The sequence below is a fragment of the Coregonus clupeaformis genome, chromosome 9 (genome assembly GCF_020615455.1).
Source record: "Coregonus clupeaformis isolate EN_2021a chromosome 9, ASM2061545v1, whole genome shotgun sequence".
NCBI classification, from domain to species: domain Eukaryota; kingdom Metazoa; phylum Chordata; class Actinopteri; order Salmoniformes; family Salmonidae; genus Coregonus; species Coregonus clupeaformis.
The window spans coordinates 22,000,857-22,016,378 of record NC_059200.1 but is presented as its reverse complement, the minus strand read 5'-3'; the positions used below and the strand labels follow the sequence as shown (position 1 = coordinate 22,016,378).

Here is a 15,522-nt window from a genome sequence, read left to right as displayed (position 1 = left end):
CCAATTTCGTGAAGAAGTGCGCCCCGTGCAGTGATTCCGTCATACTAGCCATCAGAGGTAAGGGATAGCTGTACTTGACAGTGATCTGATTAAGCCCACGGTAATCAATGCACGGGCGTAACCCACCATCCTTCTTCTTCACGAAAAAGAAACTCGAGGAAACAGGTGAAGTGGAAGGCAGAATGTATCCAGGTCTCAGCGATTCGGAGACATATGTTTCCATAGCCGCCTTCTCCGCCTGTGACAGAGGATACACGTGACTCCGGGGAAGTGCAGCGCCTACCTGGGGATTTATCACACAATCCCCTGGACAATGGGGTGGTAATTTAGTCGCCCTCTTCTTACTGAAGGTGAGAGACAAATCGGCATACTCAGAAGGAATGTGCACTGTGGAGACCTGGTTTGAACTCTCCACCGTAGTAGCCCCTAAGGAAACCCCTACACACCTCCCCGAGCACTGACTGGACCATCCCTTGAGAGCCCTCTGTTGCCAGGAAATAGTGGGATCATGAGTGGTTAACCAGGGAAGTCCCAACACCACAGGATACGCAGGAGAATCAATCAGATAGAGACTAATCCTCTCCTCATGACCTCCCTACGTCCTCATAGAGAGTGGTGCGGTAACCTCCCTGATTAGACCTGACCCTAGCGGGCGACTATCTAAAGCGTGGACAGGAAAAGGCACATCAACACGAACAGTAGGAATCCCTAACCTAAGAGAATATTGACGATCAATAAAATTCCCAGCTGCGCCTGAATCTACTATCGCCTTATGCTGGGAATGAGGAGAAAACTCAGGAAACACAACCTCTATGAAAAACTGACCAACAGGGAGCTCTGGGTGAGTCGGGTGCCTACTCACCTGAGATGGTCGACCAGTGCTCTGCTTACTGCCTCGATTCCCTGGGGACCCTCCCCAGCACCGAACCGCAGTGTGTCCTCTGCGACCACAGTTGGTGCAGGGGACGGCCCCTCTCCTGGTCTCCCTAAGTGCAGCACCTCCGAGCTCCATGGGGGTAGAGTCGGAGGTGCTGGGGGATGGAATGAATGAGCCCTGATCAGAACGTCCGCGGGTCTCCAACAGGTTATCCAGCCTGATGGACATCTCCACCAGTTGGTCAAGATTGAGATTGGTATCCCTGCAGGCCAGTTCCCGCCGAACGTCCTCCCATAGGCTGCACCGATAGTGGTCGATCAGGGCCCTCTCATTCCATCCAGCGCTGGCTGCCAATGTCCTGAACTCCAGCGCAAAATCCTGGGCGCTCCTCCTCTCCTGTCGTAGGTGGTACAGACGCTCGCCCGCCGCTCTCCCCTCTGGTGGATGATCGAATACCGCCCGGAAGCGGCGGGTGAACTCCTCGTAGCGGACCGAGGCAGCGTCAATTCCTCCCCACTCGGCGTTGGCCCACTCGAGCGCCTTCCCCGACAGACAGGAGATGAGGGCGGACACGCTCTCGTATCCCGAGGGCGCCGGGTGGATGGTTGCCAGGTAGAGCTCTACCTGGAGCAGGAAACCCTGACTCCCGGCTGGTGTACCGTCATATGCCCCTGGGCCCAGGGGTGGACTGTGGTATGGGTGGTAGAGTGGTTGGAGGAGGTGTGGGAAGGCCACCTCTCTCCCAACGGTCCATCGTGTTCATCACCCTCTCCATGGCGGTACCGAGCGCCTGGATGACACTCTCCTGTCGTTGAAAACGTTCCTCCATAGCTTCGGACTGACGAGCTGTACCTACTGACTCCATAGTTGGTGCGTGGTTCTGTAACGAGTGTCAGTGTAATGCGGTGGATCGAAGTCAGGCGCAGGACACAGAACTCGAGGAAACGTACTTTACTGAACTTGAGTAAAGAAAACAACACAGCAATAACTTCACGCAGGAAGGAACTAACCCGCTCACCAAACGACACACGAAACGAAAAACAACCACGCACAAGACACATTGGGAGCACCTGGGTTAAATAGGGTAGGCGTGATTACACAAATGGGAAACAGGTGTGTGACATAGACAACAGGTGCAACATAGACACATATAACATAGATCGGCAGTAACTAGTATTCCGGTGACGACGAACGCCGCAGCCTGCCCGAGCAAGGAGGGGCAGCCTCGGCAGAATCCGTGACACTGAGGTGTAGGGGTATAACCTGTACCTGTTTTACGTGGTGTATTGTAGTGGAATAACCTGTACCTGATTTATATAGTGTAGTGGTATAACCTGTATCTGATTTATATAGTGTAGTGGTATAACCTGTATCTGATTTATGTGGTGTAGTGGTATAACCTGTACCTGATTTATATAGTGTAGTGGTATATCCTGTATCTGATTTATATAGTGTAGTGGTATAACCTGTATCTGATTTATATAGTGTAGTGGTATAACCTGTATCTGATTTATATAGTGTAGTGGTATAACCTGTACCTGATTTATATAGTTTAGTGGTATAACCTGTACCTGATTTATATAGTGTAGTGGTATATCCTGTACCTGATTTATATAGTGTAGTGGTATAACCTGTACCTGATTTATATAGTGTAGTGGTATAACCTGTATCTGATTTATATAGTGTAGTGGTATAACCTGTACCTGATTTATATAGTGTAGTGGTATAACCTGTACCGGATTTATATAGTTTAGTGGTATAACCTGTACCGGATTTATATAGTGTAGTGGTATAACCTGTACCTAATTTATATAGTGTAGTGGTATAACCTGTATCTGATTTATATAGTGTAGTGGTATAACCTGTACCTGATTTATATAGTGTAGTGGTATATCCTGTATCTGATTTATATAGTGTAGTGGTATAACCTGTACCTGATTTATATAGTGTAGTGGTATAACCTGTACCGGATTTATATAGTGTAGTGGTATAACCTGTACCTGATTTATATAGTGTAGTGGTATAACCTGTACCGGATTTATATAGTTTAGTGGTATAACCTGTACCTGATTTATATAGTGTAGTGGTATAACCTGTACCTGATTTATATAGTGTAGTGGTATAACCTGTATCTGATTTATATAGTGTAGTGGTATAACCTGTACCTGATTTATATAGTGTAGTGGTATAACCTGTATCTGATTTATATAGTGTAGTGGTATAACCTGTACCTGATTTATATAGTGTAGTGGTATATCCTGTACCTGATTTATATAGTGTAGTGGTATAACCTGTACCTGATTTATGTGGTGTAGTGGTATAACCTGTACCTGATTTATGTGGTGTAGTGTAGTGGTATAGTCTGTGTCCTGGTCTAACCCGTGTCCGGTACAAGGTAGAAGGCTGTAAGAAGGACAGTATACTCCTTAACAAGGAGGGTCATCTCTAATGGGATAAGGTTAGGGTTAGAGATGTAATGTGTTAACCTGGCCTATGATGTCTCTCTTTCCCCCAGCTGAAGGTGGAGGGCTGTGAGAAGTGCTCTATCCTGTTCAACAAGGAGGGTCGTCTAAAGGTAGTGAAGAAGATGAAGGAGGGCAGTGAGGAAGAGACGGACGAGGAGAAGGAGAGTCTGAAGAACCAGCTCAGAGAGATGGAGCTGGAACTGGCCCAGACCAAACTACAACTGGTGGAGGCAGAGTGCAAGATACAGGTACTGACCTCTAACCCTGACCCTAACCCAGACCAATGATACAGGTATTGACCTCTAACCCTGACCCTAACCCAGACCAATGATACAGGTACTGACCTCTAACCCTGACCCTAACCCAGACCAATGATACAGGTACTGACCTCTAACCCTGACCCTAACCCAGACCAATGATACAGGCACTGACCTCTAACCCTGACCCTAACCCAGACCAATGATACAGGTACTGACCTCTAACCCTGACCCTAACCAATGATACAGGTACTGACCTCTAACCCTGACCCTAACCCAGACCAATGATACAGGTATTGACCTCTAACCCTGACCCTAACCCAGACCAATGATACAGGTACTGACCTCTAACCCTGACCCTAACCCCAGACCAATGATACAGGTACTGACCTCTAACCCTGACCCTAACCCAGACCAATGATACAGGTACTGACCTCTAACCCTGCCCTAACCCAGACCAATGATACAGGTACTGACCTCTAACCCTGACCCTAACCCAGACCAATGATACAGGTACTGACCTCTAACCCTGACCCTAACCCAGACCAATGATACAGGTACTGACCTCTAACCCTGACCCTAACCCAGACCAATGATACAGGTACTGACCTCTAACCCTGACCCTAACCCAGACCAATGATACAGGTACTGACCTCTAACCCTGCCCTAACCCAGACCAATGATACAGGTACTGACCTCTAACCCTGACCCTAACCCAGACCAATGATACAGGTACTGACCTCTAACCCTGACCCTAACCCAGACCAATGATACAGGTACTGACCTCTAACCCTGACCCTAACCCAGACCAATGATACAGGTACTGACCCTAACCCAGACCAATGATACAGGTACTGACCTCTAACCCTGACCCTAACCCAGACCAAAGACACAGGTATTGACCTCTAACCCTGACCCTAACCCAGACCAATGATACAGGTACTGACCTCTAACCCTGACCCTAACCCAGACCAATGATACAGGTACTGACCTCTAACCCTGACCCTAACCCAGACCAATGATACAGGTACTGACCTCTAACCCTGACCCTAACCCAGACCAATGATACAGGCACTGACCTCTAACCCTGACCCTAACCCAGACCAATGATACAGGTACTGACCTCTAACCCTGACCCTAACCCAGACCAATGATACAGGTACTGACCTCTAACCCTGACCCTAACCCAGACCAAAGACACAGGTATTGACCTCTAACCCTGACCCTAACCCAGACCAAAGAACCTGCCTGGCTATAGCAACAACTCACCTGGCTATAGCAACTGAGGTCTACTGATATCACTTAATTTAAATTCAGCTACTATATCCTAACAGTTAATGAATTAATTCCTAAAGGGAATTTGAGTCAATACACGTTTTAATAATACACGTTCTCAGTCTCCAGTTCCATGACCCCAGGCTAGCCCTACAGCTCCTTGCCTAACCTCCTTCCTGTATATTCTCTTCCCCGCAGGACTTGGAGCACACCCTGGGTCTGGCCCTGAACGAGGTCCAGGCAGCCAAGAAGACCTGGTTCAACAGAACCTTAACCTCCATCAAGACCGTGACGGGAGCACAGGGGAAGGAGACTACCTAAGCTGAGACCCCCCTCCTCTCCTCCTCGACCACAGACTGTCTCCTTCTCCCCCCTGCTGCTCCCAAACCTCCATGTCCCGCTCCCGGCCTCCCCCCTCCTCCCCCCTGGTCAGGGGTACTACCCACTAACTTGACCGGAGCAAACCAAACCTCGCCACGACATGACAGGGGTTTTAAATAAGGACTGCGCTCAAAGGTACCACTGCCCCAAAACGAAACGATGTACTTCATTAAAAAAGAAACAGAAAAGAAAAGAGAGGCTTCAACGATAGTCTTTATACTACTGATATTTAACAGGGAAGGAAGGAGTTCTAGAGAGCTACCTGAACTGTCCTCTCTCCAGACATGGGAAAAACAACACTCTATTTTACTGGCCTTCCCTCGGCAGACTACAACTCCAGCTGTAATCTGGAGACGACCAGAGATAACTAACAGCCTCCTCCTTTTCAAACTGAGCTTTTCTCATTTCCGTTCTACGATACCTTTCTTTTTCTAGATATGTATGATTTATGAACATGCATGTGTATAGACATGTATAAGTGAAGACAACACACCAGAGTGTATGTATGGGTGTGTTTATTAATGTGCGTGTGTGAGCATTAAGGGGAGTGTCAGTGTGCATGTACAGGTATCTGCCCAGATAATGGAAATGGGGAAATGAGGGATACAAAGTGTATTGAAAGCAGGTGCTTCCACACAGGTGTGATTCCTGAGTTAATTAAGCAATTAACATCCCACCAATGCTTAGGGTCATGTATAAAAATGCTGGATAGGCCATTATTTTGGCTACCATGGCTATACCCCCATAGGATGACAATGTCACCATCCACAGGACACGAGTGGTCACTGAATGGTTTGATGAGCATGAAAACGATGTAAACAATATGCCATGGCCGTCTCAGTCACCAGATCTCAACCCAATTGAACACTTATGGGAGATCCTGGAGCCGCGCCTGAGATGGCGTTTTCCATCACCATCTACAAAACACCAAATTATGGAATTTCTGGTGGAAGAATGGTGTCGCATCCCTCCAATAGAGTTCCAGACACTTGTAGAATCTATGCCAAGGTACGTTGAAGCTGTTTTTGCACGTGGTGCCCCACCCAGCGCCCTATTAAGACCCTTTATGTTGGTGTTTCCTTTATTTTGGCAGTTACCTGTATGACTGATGATGTTTCTGAGCGTGGTCTTCCTGTGAAGTTGAGCAGGATAGGAGCTGGGTGCTGTATAGAGGCTGAGGGTGGAGTTATATGAGGAAGAGTATCTTACTGACAAAGCCTTGATGTTGAGGGGAACATGAGAAACATTATGTACATGCTAACAGTAGATATATTAGCTGCAGCCTGGGGTCTGTCCGGTCGCTCAGTGTAGTAGCATACAGAGGCTACTAGTAGGTGGTCCTGGCGTTGTCCTCACAGTGCGCTTGCTGGGTCGTCCGGGCCTGGCTGGGCTCAAAGCATGGGAGCTCAGTGGCTGGAGTTGCAGAGACAGATATGGGTGTGGCCCTCCCTTGCCTCAGACTCCACCCACAGACGTAGAACACAACCTCCCCCCTTTGGGACTCCTCCCTCCATGGCTGCGTCCGAAATGGCATCCTATTGGTCTCCAGTCAAAAGTAGTGTACTATATAGGGAATAGGGTTCCATTTTGGCGGCAACCACATGACTCCTCCTATCTGAGACCAGCTGCTCCTCTGGCTTCTGTACTAGATGACCCCTCATGACCTCTGACCTCATCAGTCAAGTTCATGGTTTATGCCATCTTATCTTAGTTCCACGACACGGCGCTCCCACCCAGACCTAGTCATGGACCCCACTCTCCCAACATAGACATAGACAGACAGGTCACAGCCAGCCAGCCACCTACACTCCTGAGAAGGAGAGAAATAGCACACGGGTATTATCTGGTCGTCAATCACAGGCTGTGTGCACTCTTATGTGGCAGAGTGAACCAGACAAAGACTGAACTGTCAGGGGTCATCAAAGGTCAGGGGTTGTCGGAGGTCAAGCTGGCGTTCTCTCTGAAAGAGTCTGGTGCACATTGTTGAATGATTCCTTATTAAGAGAGGCATGTTTGTTGTTCTACTTAATATATTTCGGTCTGAACGTTCCGCTATACGTCTGTGTCCATATTGGGGAAGGTCTTACTCTCTACTGACAGTCTGTGTGTGTGGTCGGGGTGGGGACTTTGCACCTTAATGTTCATATTTATAATGTATGGGATCTTTCTAAGCTTGCTTAAAGGAAAAATTCACTCAAAACCTATCTTTTGGTCTTTTTTTCATTAGTCCACTGTTGATACAGTCTCAAAATGTTTTGCATGTCAGCATTCAAGAAGCCAAGTGTCACTTGCCACATCATCAATTTGATGCGTTTTGCAGTGGATTTTTCCTTTAAGTCTGTGTTGATGTCAGTGGAAGGAAGGCCTGTGTAATGTACTGAGAACAAAGAGGTCGTTCTGTAAGGCACTGGGTTGTACATAAGAAGCATTAGAATGATGATAATGATTACGTTTTTATTTTTTATTTTGTATTTCTACTCCTGTAACTGAACTAAATAATACGGTTGCCTAAAATAATGATGTACTGTGTTACAGATTAATGATGATCATGACGTATGTTTTTTTTTTGCTCAAAAGCTTTCCGTTGTCTTAAATGTCAGACAAACTGCTGTCTCATCCATTACATGCCAAAATGTACATTCATTCATCCAACATTACTGAACGTGTGGAACATTGTGTAGGTTACATTATTGTCTATACTTAATGCATTTTAATATAAAGCTGTGAACTCAGACCACTTTGTTGTTAGTTTCATTCTTATTCTCATCCTAATGTATGGATGGATCATACACTTTAGAGGTCAGAGGTCAGACTACCTATCCTCTCGTCCCTGCATGTTTCCTGGTCCATAAAGAGTTCTTATTATTCACTGAATTATAGGATCTCTTATGGCCTGCTCCATGATCAATAGAAGGAATATCAGATTCCTGTTGCTATAATAATAATAATAATAATAATAATAATAATAACAATAATAGTAATAATAATAATAATAGTAATAGTTATAGTAATAATAATGATAATAGTAATAATAATAATAGTAATATAATAGTAATAGTAGTAATACATAATAGTAATAATAGTAGTACATGGGACTTATACTGAACAAAAATATAAACACAACATGCAACAATTTCAAAGATTTTACTGAGTTACAGTTCATATAAGGAAATCAGTTAATATAAATAAATAAATAATGTCCTAATCTATGGATTTCACATGACTGGGCAGGGGCGCAGCCATGGGTGTGTCTGGGAGGGCATAGGCCCACCCACTTGGCAGCCACGCCCAGCCAATAAGAATGGGTTTTTCCCCACAAAAGAGCTTTATTACAGACAGAAATACTCCTCAGCACCCCCACACCCCCCCTCAGACGATCCCTCAGGTGAAGAAGCCAGTTGTGGAGGTCCTGGGCTGGCGTGGTTACACGTGGTCTGCGGTTGTGAGGCCGGTTGAACGTACTGCCAAATTCTCTAAAAAGATGTTGGAGGCGGCTTATTGTAGAGAAATTAATATTCAATTCTCTGGCAACAGCTCTGGTGGACATTCCTGCAGTCAGCATGCCAATTGCATGCTCCCTCAAAACTTGAGACATCTGTGGCATTGTGTTGTGTGACAAAACTGCATATTTTAAAGTGACCTTTTATTGTCCCCAGCACAAGGTGCACCTGTGTAATGATCATGCTGTTTAATCAGCTTCTTGATATGCCACACCTGTGAGGTGGACGGATTATCTTGGCAAAGGTGAAATGCTCACTAACAGGGATGTAAACAAATTTGTGCACAAAAATTGAGAGAAACACGTTTTTTTGTGTATATGGAAAAGTTCTGGGATTTTTTATTTCAGCTCATTAAACATGGGACCAACACTTTACATGTTGCGTTTATATTGTTGTTCAGTGTATATAGCGCTTTTCAATTACCAAAAGTTTCTTAAATGCCTCCTCTGGTCATAGTGAAGCAGAGATCTTGATGTCTCACTGTCTGTCTGGGATAAATCCTGGGCTGTGTCCCAAATGGAATCCTATTCCCTATACATTGCACTACTTTTGACCAGGGCCCACTCTGGTCAAAATTAGTGCACTATATGGGGACGAGGGTGACATTTAGGATGCAGGCCTCCTATCCTGCTCCACTGAAAAGACCTTGAAACACCTTTAATACATCTAGGTCTCATCTAGGTCTCATCTAGGTCTCAGTCTTTTTATATCCCTCTCTCCCTTCTCTGTCTGCTGATGAATAGAGGTCATAACACAGGGGCCCAGTGACACCTTCCCTCCCTTCCTCCCTGCCTCCCTCCCCTTTCTATTCTGTTACAGAGAAAAGACTGTGAGGGGGACTACAGAGACCGACAGACAGGTGCCATGGTAACCAGGTAGGTGTAACCCTGCTGTAAAGATATTGTGCAGTGATGGGGTTTCTCTCTCTGTGGTCTAACTGGACAGGTGTGATGGGATTTCTCTCTCTGTGGTCTAACTGGACAGGTGTGATGGGGTTTCTCTCTCTGTGGTCTAACTGGACAGGTGTGATGGGGTTTCTCTATCTGTGGTCTAACTGGACAGGTGTGATGGGGTTTCTCTATCTGTGGTCTAACTGGACAGGTGTGATGGGGTTTCTCTCTCTGTGGTCTAACTGGACAGGTGTGATGGGGTTTCTCTATCTGTGTTCTAACTGGACAGCGGTGATGACAGTGGGGTTTGGGATGGTGTTTACCCATGCATTTATTTTCAAAGGCTTTTGTCGTCTCAGCAATGGAATTTCATTAATACCCAGAGAATATTACAAAGCATATTGTATCAAAATACATATTTTCTCTTTCCAAATAAACAAAACCGTCATAAAAAAATAATCTCTTGAGAACTGTTGTTTTGGGGGAGGGAAATCACAGAAGATTGTAATATGAAAAGCTCTCTGTGTTTTATGTTTTCTCTGAATAATTTATTCTGTAGTTCTAAAAACAGTCTTCCTGTCATACCCTGACACCCTAACAAGCTGTCTAGCTCCTGAACTGTGCTGCCGGTAGAAATCCCATAATTGTTGTTTCTTTGACTACATTTTATTAGATTTTCATATTTCTTTGTCACCCTTCTTTTTTCATAACTAGTCCCAGAAGTCGTTAGACAGGCGGTTTCCTTTGTTGTTTTGTTTTCATTGTCCTGTTGAAAAAGAAATGATAGTCCCACTCCACTAAGCGCAAACCAGATGGGATGGCGTATCGCTGCAGAATGCTGTGGTAGCCATGCTGGTTAAGTGTGCCTTGAATTCTAAATAAATCCAGAATAGAAAAAGTTGCAAAGAAAAAGCCATATCTCAGACTGGCCAATAAAAAGAAAAGATTAAGATGGGCAGTCTGAGATATGGCTTTTTCTTTGCAACTCTGCCTAGAAGGTCAGCATCCCGGAGTCGCCTCTTCACTGTTGACGTTGAGACTGGTGTATTATTTAATGAAGCTGCCAGTTGAGGACCTGTGAGGCGCCTGTTTCTCAAACTAGACACTCTAATGTATTTGTCCTCTTGCTCAGTTGTGCACCGGGGCCTCCCACTCCTCTTTCTATTCTGGTTAGAGCCAGTTTGCGCTGTTCTGTGAAGGGAGTAGTACACCGCGTTGTACAAGATCTTCAGTTTCCTAGCAATTTCTCGCATGGAATAGCCTTCATTTCTCAGAACAAGAATAGACTGACGAGTTTCAGAAGAAAGTTATTTGTTTCTGGCCATTTTGAGCCTGTAATCAAACCCACAATTGCTGATGCTCCAGATACTCAACTAGTCTCAAGAAGGCCAGTTTTATTGCTTCTTTAATCAGCACAACAGTTTTCAGCTGTGCTAACTTAATTGCAAAAGGGTTTTCTAATGATCAATTAGCCTTTTAAAATTATAAACTTGGATTAGCAAACACAACGTGCCATTGGAACACAGGACTGATGGTTGCTGATAACGGGCCTCTGTACGCCTATGTAGATATTCCATAAAAAATCAGCCGTCTCCAGCTACAATAGCCATTTACAACGTTAACAATGTCTACACTGTATTTCTGATCAATTTGATGTTATTTTAATGGGGAAAAAATTGCATTTCTTTCGAAAACAAGGACATTTCTAAGTGACCCAAAACTTTCGAACGGTAGTGTATATATATATCCCCCCCCACTTCTAAAAGTTACGCCCCTGGTTTTCAGTAATGGCTGAGCTATGTTTAAACATGAAACATTACTCCCCTCAGTTGTCCCTGATCTTTTTTAAATGAACAGAGTGTATGGTATGTATGGATTGTGGCAGCTTTCTTATATCGTTAAAAGTGTTTATAACTTTGGGCCCCCAATAAAGTTATCACAGGGCTGAGGTTTCTACTTGCGAGGCGTGGGAAACCTGTTACCGGCAGTGAGTAATGAGCGTCGGCATTATGCAATCAAACACCGAACAACCCCCTCCTTTCCCCCAATCGCTACTTACCTCGCTAAAAATATAGCCAACCAGCCCGCAGCAGAGAGCAGAGAATGGGAAAAATGTTGATGGGGTAGAGTTGCAGAAAGGCACTGAGGCAGGCACTGAGGAAGGCACTGAGGCAGGCACTGAGGCAGGCACTGAGGCAGGCACTGAGGCAGGCAGTGAGGCAGGCACTGAGGCAGGCACTGAGGCAGCATCGCTCTGTGATTTGGGAGTCTAGAGGGACCAGGGGGCCCAGACAGGTTCACACCGGTTTGGCCTTAGAGAGATCCCCACCCACCCTTCATCGCAGACCGCTCCACCCCCAACCCCACCTCCACTCCACCCCCACTCCATCCCTCCTACCTCCAGCTCAGACCCTTTATTACCTCTGCTTAACGCAGTTGGCAGTCTCCAGAGTCTAAAATAGGAGCATCCTGGGCCCGGTCACGGAGCTGCTGTGTGTGTGTGAGAGAGAGCTATACCAAGACCCTCCTGCTGTTCCTGATTACTTTCCCAGATGGACGGTGTCTCTGATAAACAGCTTGGTTCTGGTCTCCTACACTACAGCCACACTACTGAACAGGAAGGGGGAGATGTCGATATTTACCCAGTGCAGCAGCTAAATCAACCATTCTATCTCACCTCACGCATGCATATTACCGGCTCCTTACAGTGCAAATCATGTTCTCTGCACCCCTTCTTTCCACCTCAGTTTTTCATCTGTGTCAGTGTAGATGTTGGGTGGTCCTATACTTTTCCTTTCAGGGGCACCCAGGCTCTTTCTCAATTTGTCTTTCCTTGATTGCTCGTGTCCTCTCTCCTCACCACCTCCTCAAAATGAATTGGATGAGGGGAGGGAGGCGACGGAGAAGACCAGATTAATCACAAATTGAGAATAGGCTCCAGTCCATCCAGCCACTCTGGCCCTGTCAGTTAGCCTACATTAGGTCAGAGTTGGAGGGATCTGGCCTTGTCATGTGTGTTGGGTCAGAGTTGGAGGGATCTGGCCCTGTCAGTTAGCCTAAGTTAGGTCAGAGTTGGAGGGATCTGGCCCTGTCAGTTAGCCTAAGTTAGGTCAGAGTTGGAGGGATCTGGTCCTGTCAGTTAGCCTAAGTTAGGTCAGAGCTGGAGGGATCTGGCCCTGTCAGTTAGCCTAAGTTAGGTCAGAGCTGGAGGGATCTGACCCTGTCAGTTAGCCTAAGTTAGGTCAGAGTTGGAGGGATCTGGCCCTGTCAGTTAGCCTAAGTTAGGTCAGAGCTGGAGGGATCTGGCCCTGTCAGTTAGCCTAAGTTAGGTCAGAGCTGGAGGGATTTGGCCCTGTCAGTTAGCCTAAGTTAGGTCAGAGCTGGAGGGATCTGGCCCTGTCAGTTAGCCTAAGTTAGGTCAGAGCTGGAGGGATCTGGCCCTGTCAGTTAGCCTAAGTTAGGTCAGAGCTGGAGGGATTTGGCCCTGTCAGTTAGCCTAAGTTAGGTCAGAGCTGGAGGGATCTGGCCCTGTCAGTTAGCCTAAGTTAGGTCAGAGCTGGAGGGATCTGGCCCTGTCAGTTAGCCTAAGTTAGGTCAGAGCTGGAGGGATCTGGCCCTGTCAGTTAGCCTAAGTTAGGTCAGAGTTGGAGGGATCTGGCCCTGTCAGTTAGCCTAAGTTAGGTCAGAGTTGGAGGGATCTGGCCCTGTCAGTTAGCCTAAGTTAGGTCAGAGCTGGAGGGATTTGGCCCTGTCAGTTAGCCTAAGTTAGGTCAGAGCTGGAGGGATCTGGCCCTGTCAGTTAGCCTAAGTTAGGTCAGAGCTGGAGGGATCTGGCCCTGTCAGTTAGCCTAAGTTAGGTCAGAGCTGGAGGGATCTGGCCCTGTCAGTTAGCCTAAGTTAGGTCAGAGCTGGAGGGATCTGGCCCTGTCAGTTAGCCTAAGTTAGGTCAGAGCTGGAGGGATCTGGCCCTGTCAGGTGTGTTGGGTCAGAGTCAGAGGGCCTGTGAGGTGTAATCTAACCTACACTGAGTGTACAAAACACCTGCTCTTTCCATGACAGACTGACCAGGTGAATCCAGGTGAAAGCTATGATCCCTTATTAATGTCATCTGTTAAATCCACTTCAATCAGTGTAGATGAAAGGGAGGAGACAGGTTAAAGAAGGATTGTTAAGCCTTGAGACAATTGAGACATGGATTGTGTATGTGTGCCATTCAGAGGGTGAATGGGTAAGACAAAATATTAAAAAATATTTAAATGCCTTTGAACGGGGTATGGTAGTAGGTGCAAGGCACTTCGGTTTGTGTCAAGAACTGTAACACTGCTGGGTTTTTCACGCTCAACAGTTTCCCATGTATATCAAGAATGGTCCACCACTCAAAGGACATCCAGCCAACTTGACACAACTGTGGGAAGCATTGGAGTCAACATGGGCCAGCATCCCTGTGAAACGCTTTCGACACCTTGTAGAGTCCATGCCCCGACGAATTGAGGCTGTTCTGAGGGGAAAAGGGGGTGCAACTCAATATTAGGAAGGTGTTCCTAATGTTTTGAACACTCAGTGTAGGTGCAGAGTCTTGGAGGATCAGGTTGTGTCAGTTTGCTTATAATGCAACAAGCCTCAGATTACTCTGCTGATGGTCTTACCAAACAGAAACTCATTTCAGCATGGACAGCAGACCTGGGTTCAAATACTTTTTCAAATCATTTCAAATGCTTTAGCTGGGCTTGATAGAGCTTAACAGGTGCAATGAAACAAATTGCAAAGTCGCAAAAGAGCCATCCCCGCCCATCTGGCATGTCAAGCAAATCTGAAAAGTATTTGAAAGATTTTAAATAGTATTTGAACCCGGTTCTGATGAACAAACAGGGCCTCACACACAGGGGCTAATATCAGGAATATGTGGCAGTTATTTATACAGCTAATATCTTGTTAAGTAACCGCCTGATTTGTAACACAGTGCTCAAAAACTGACAGGAGCTTTATTGGAGATGTGATACAGTGAGAAGAGAAAAGGTAAACACAGAACGAGTGATCCTCAGAGTTCATTTTAATTTAAGCGCATACTAACTGTCATCTCAGAGGTTCTAGCCATGTCTCTCTCTCTGTGTGTGTGTGTGTGAGTGCGCTTGCATGCGTGTGTTGGAGGGTGTATGTAATGACTCAAGATGATTGTTTACAGCCCCCCCTAACGTTTAATATAGGAGATGTCATTAGAGATGTCATCTAATACGTTGACTCACGCAGCAGCTATGCTGCTCTGAACATGATTGACAGCTGTTTTACTCAACTACCCCCTAGTTTATTAATCAGCCTTTAAATCGGTCCCCACTATCATAGCCATGGTATGACTTAAGATTTAAACTGTTTTTCTCAACTACTCCAGGCCTAATAGATTCTTTAGCCTCCTCGTCCATCCCAATTATCATCAAACTAACTGTAAAACAAGATTCAATCTTTACTTCTGAGAAAAAAGACCTACAACCCCTGGTATACTCTTCAGCCTTTTCCTTGGACACTATCATCGTGACTTGCATCGAACTATACTGAACAAAAAATATAAACGCAAAGATTTTACTGAGTTACAGTTCCCATAAGGAAATCAGTCAATTGAAATAATTAACTTAGGCCCTAATCTAAGGATTTCACATGACTGGGCAGGGGCGCAGAGGCCCACCCACTGGGGAGCCAGGCCCAGCCAATCAGAATACGTTTTTCCCCACAAAAGTGCTTTATTAGACAGAAATACTCCTCCGTTTCATCAGCTGTCCAGGTGGCTGGTCTCAGATGATCCCGCAGGTGAAGAACCCGGATGTGGAGGTCCTGGGCTGGCGTGGTTACACGTGGTCTGCGGTTGTGAGGCCGGTTGGACATACT

At 46.0% G+C, this 15,522-nt stretch overlaps 2 protein-coding genes across 9 annotated transcripts in view; one reads left to right on the top strand and one right to left on the bottom strand.

Annotated features, from left to right (window-relative positions):
- Positions 1-5,925, top strand: part of LOC121573460 (rab GTPase-activating protein 1) — a 145,384-nt gene extending 139,459 nt beyond the window's left edge. For all 4 annotated transcript variants that reach the window (XM_041885470.1, XM_041885469.1, XM_041885468.1 and 1 more), the window contains 2 exons: positions 3,393-3,590; positions 5,073-5,925. In XM_041885470.1, the coding sequence (XP_041741404.1) occupies positions 3,393-3,590; positions 5,073-5,195 (321 nt within the window). In that variant the 3' untranslated portion in view covers positions 5,196-5,925. The remainder of the gene's footprint in view (positions 1-3,392; positions 3,591-5,072) is intronic.
- LOC121573461 (spermatid perinuclear RNA-binding protein) overlaps positions 1-15,522 on the bottom strand; it is a 252,881-nt gene that overhangs the window by 35,309 nt on the left and 202,050 nt on the right. The window lies entirely within an intron of this gene.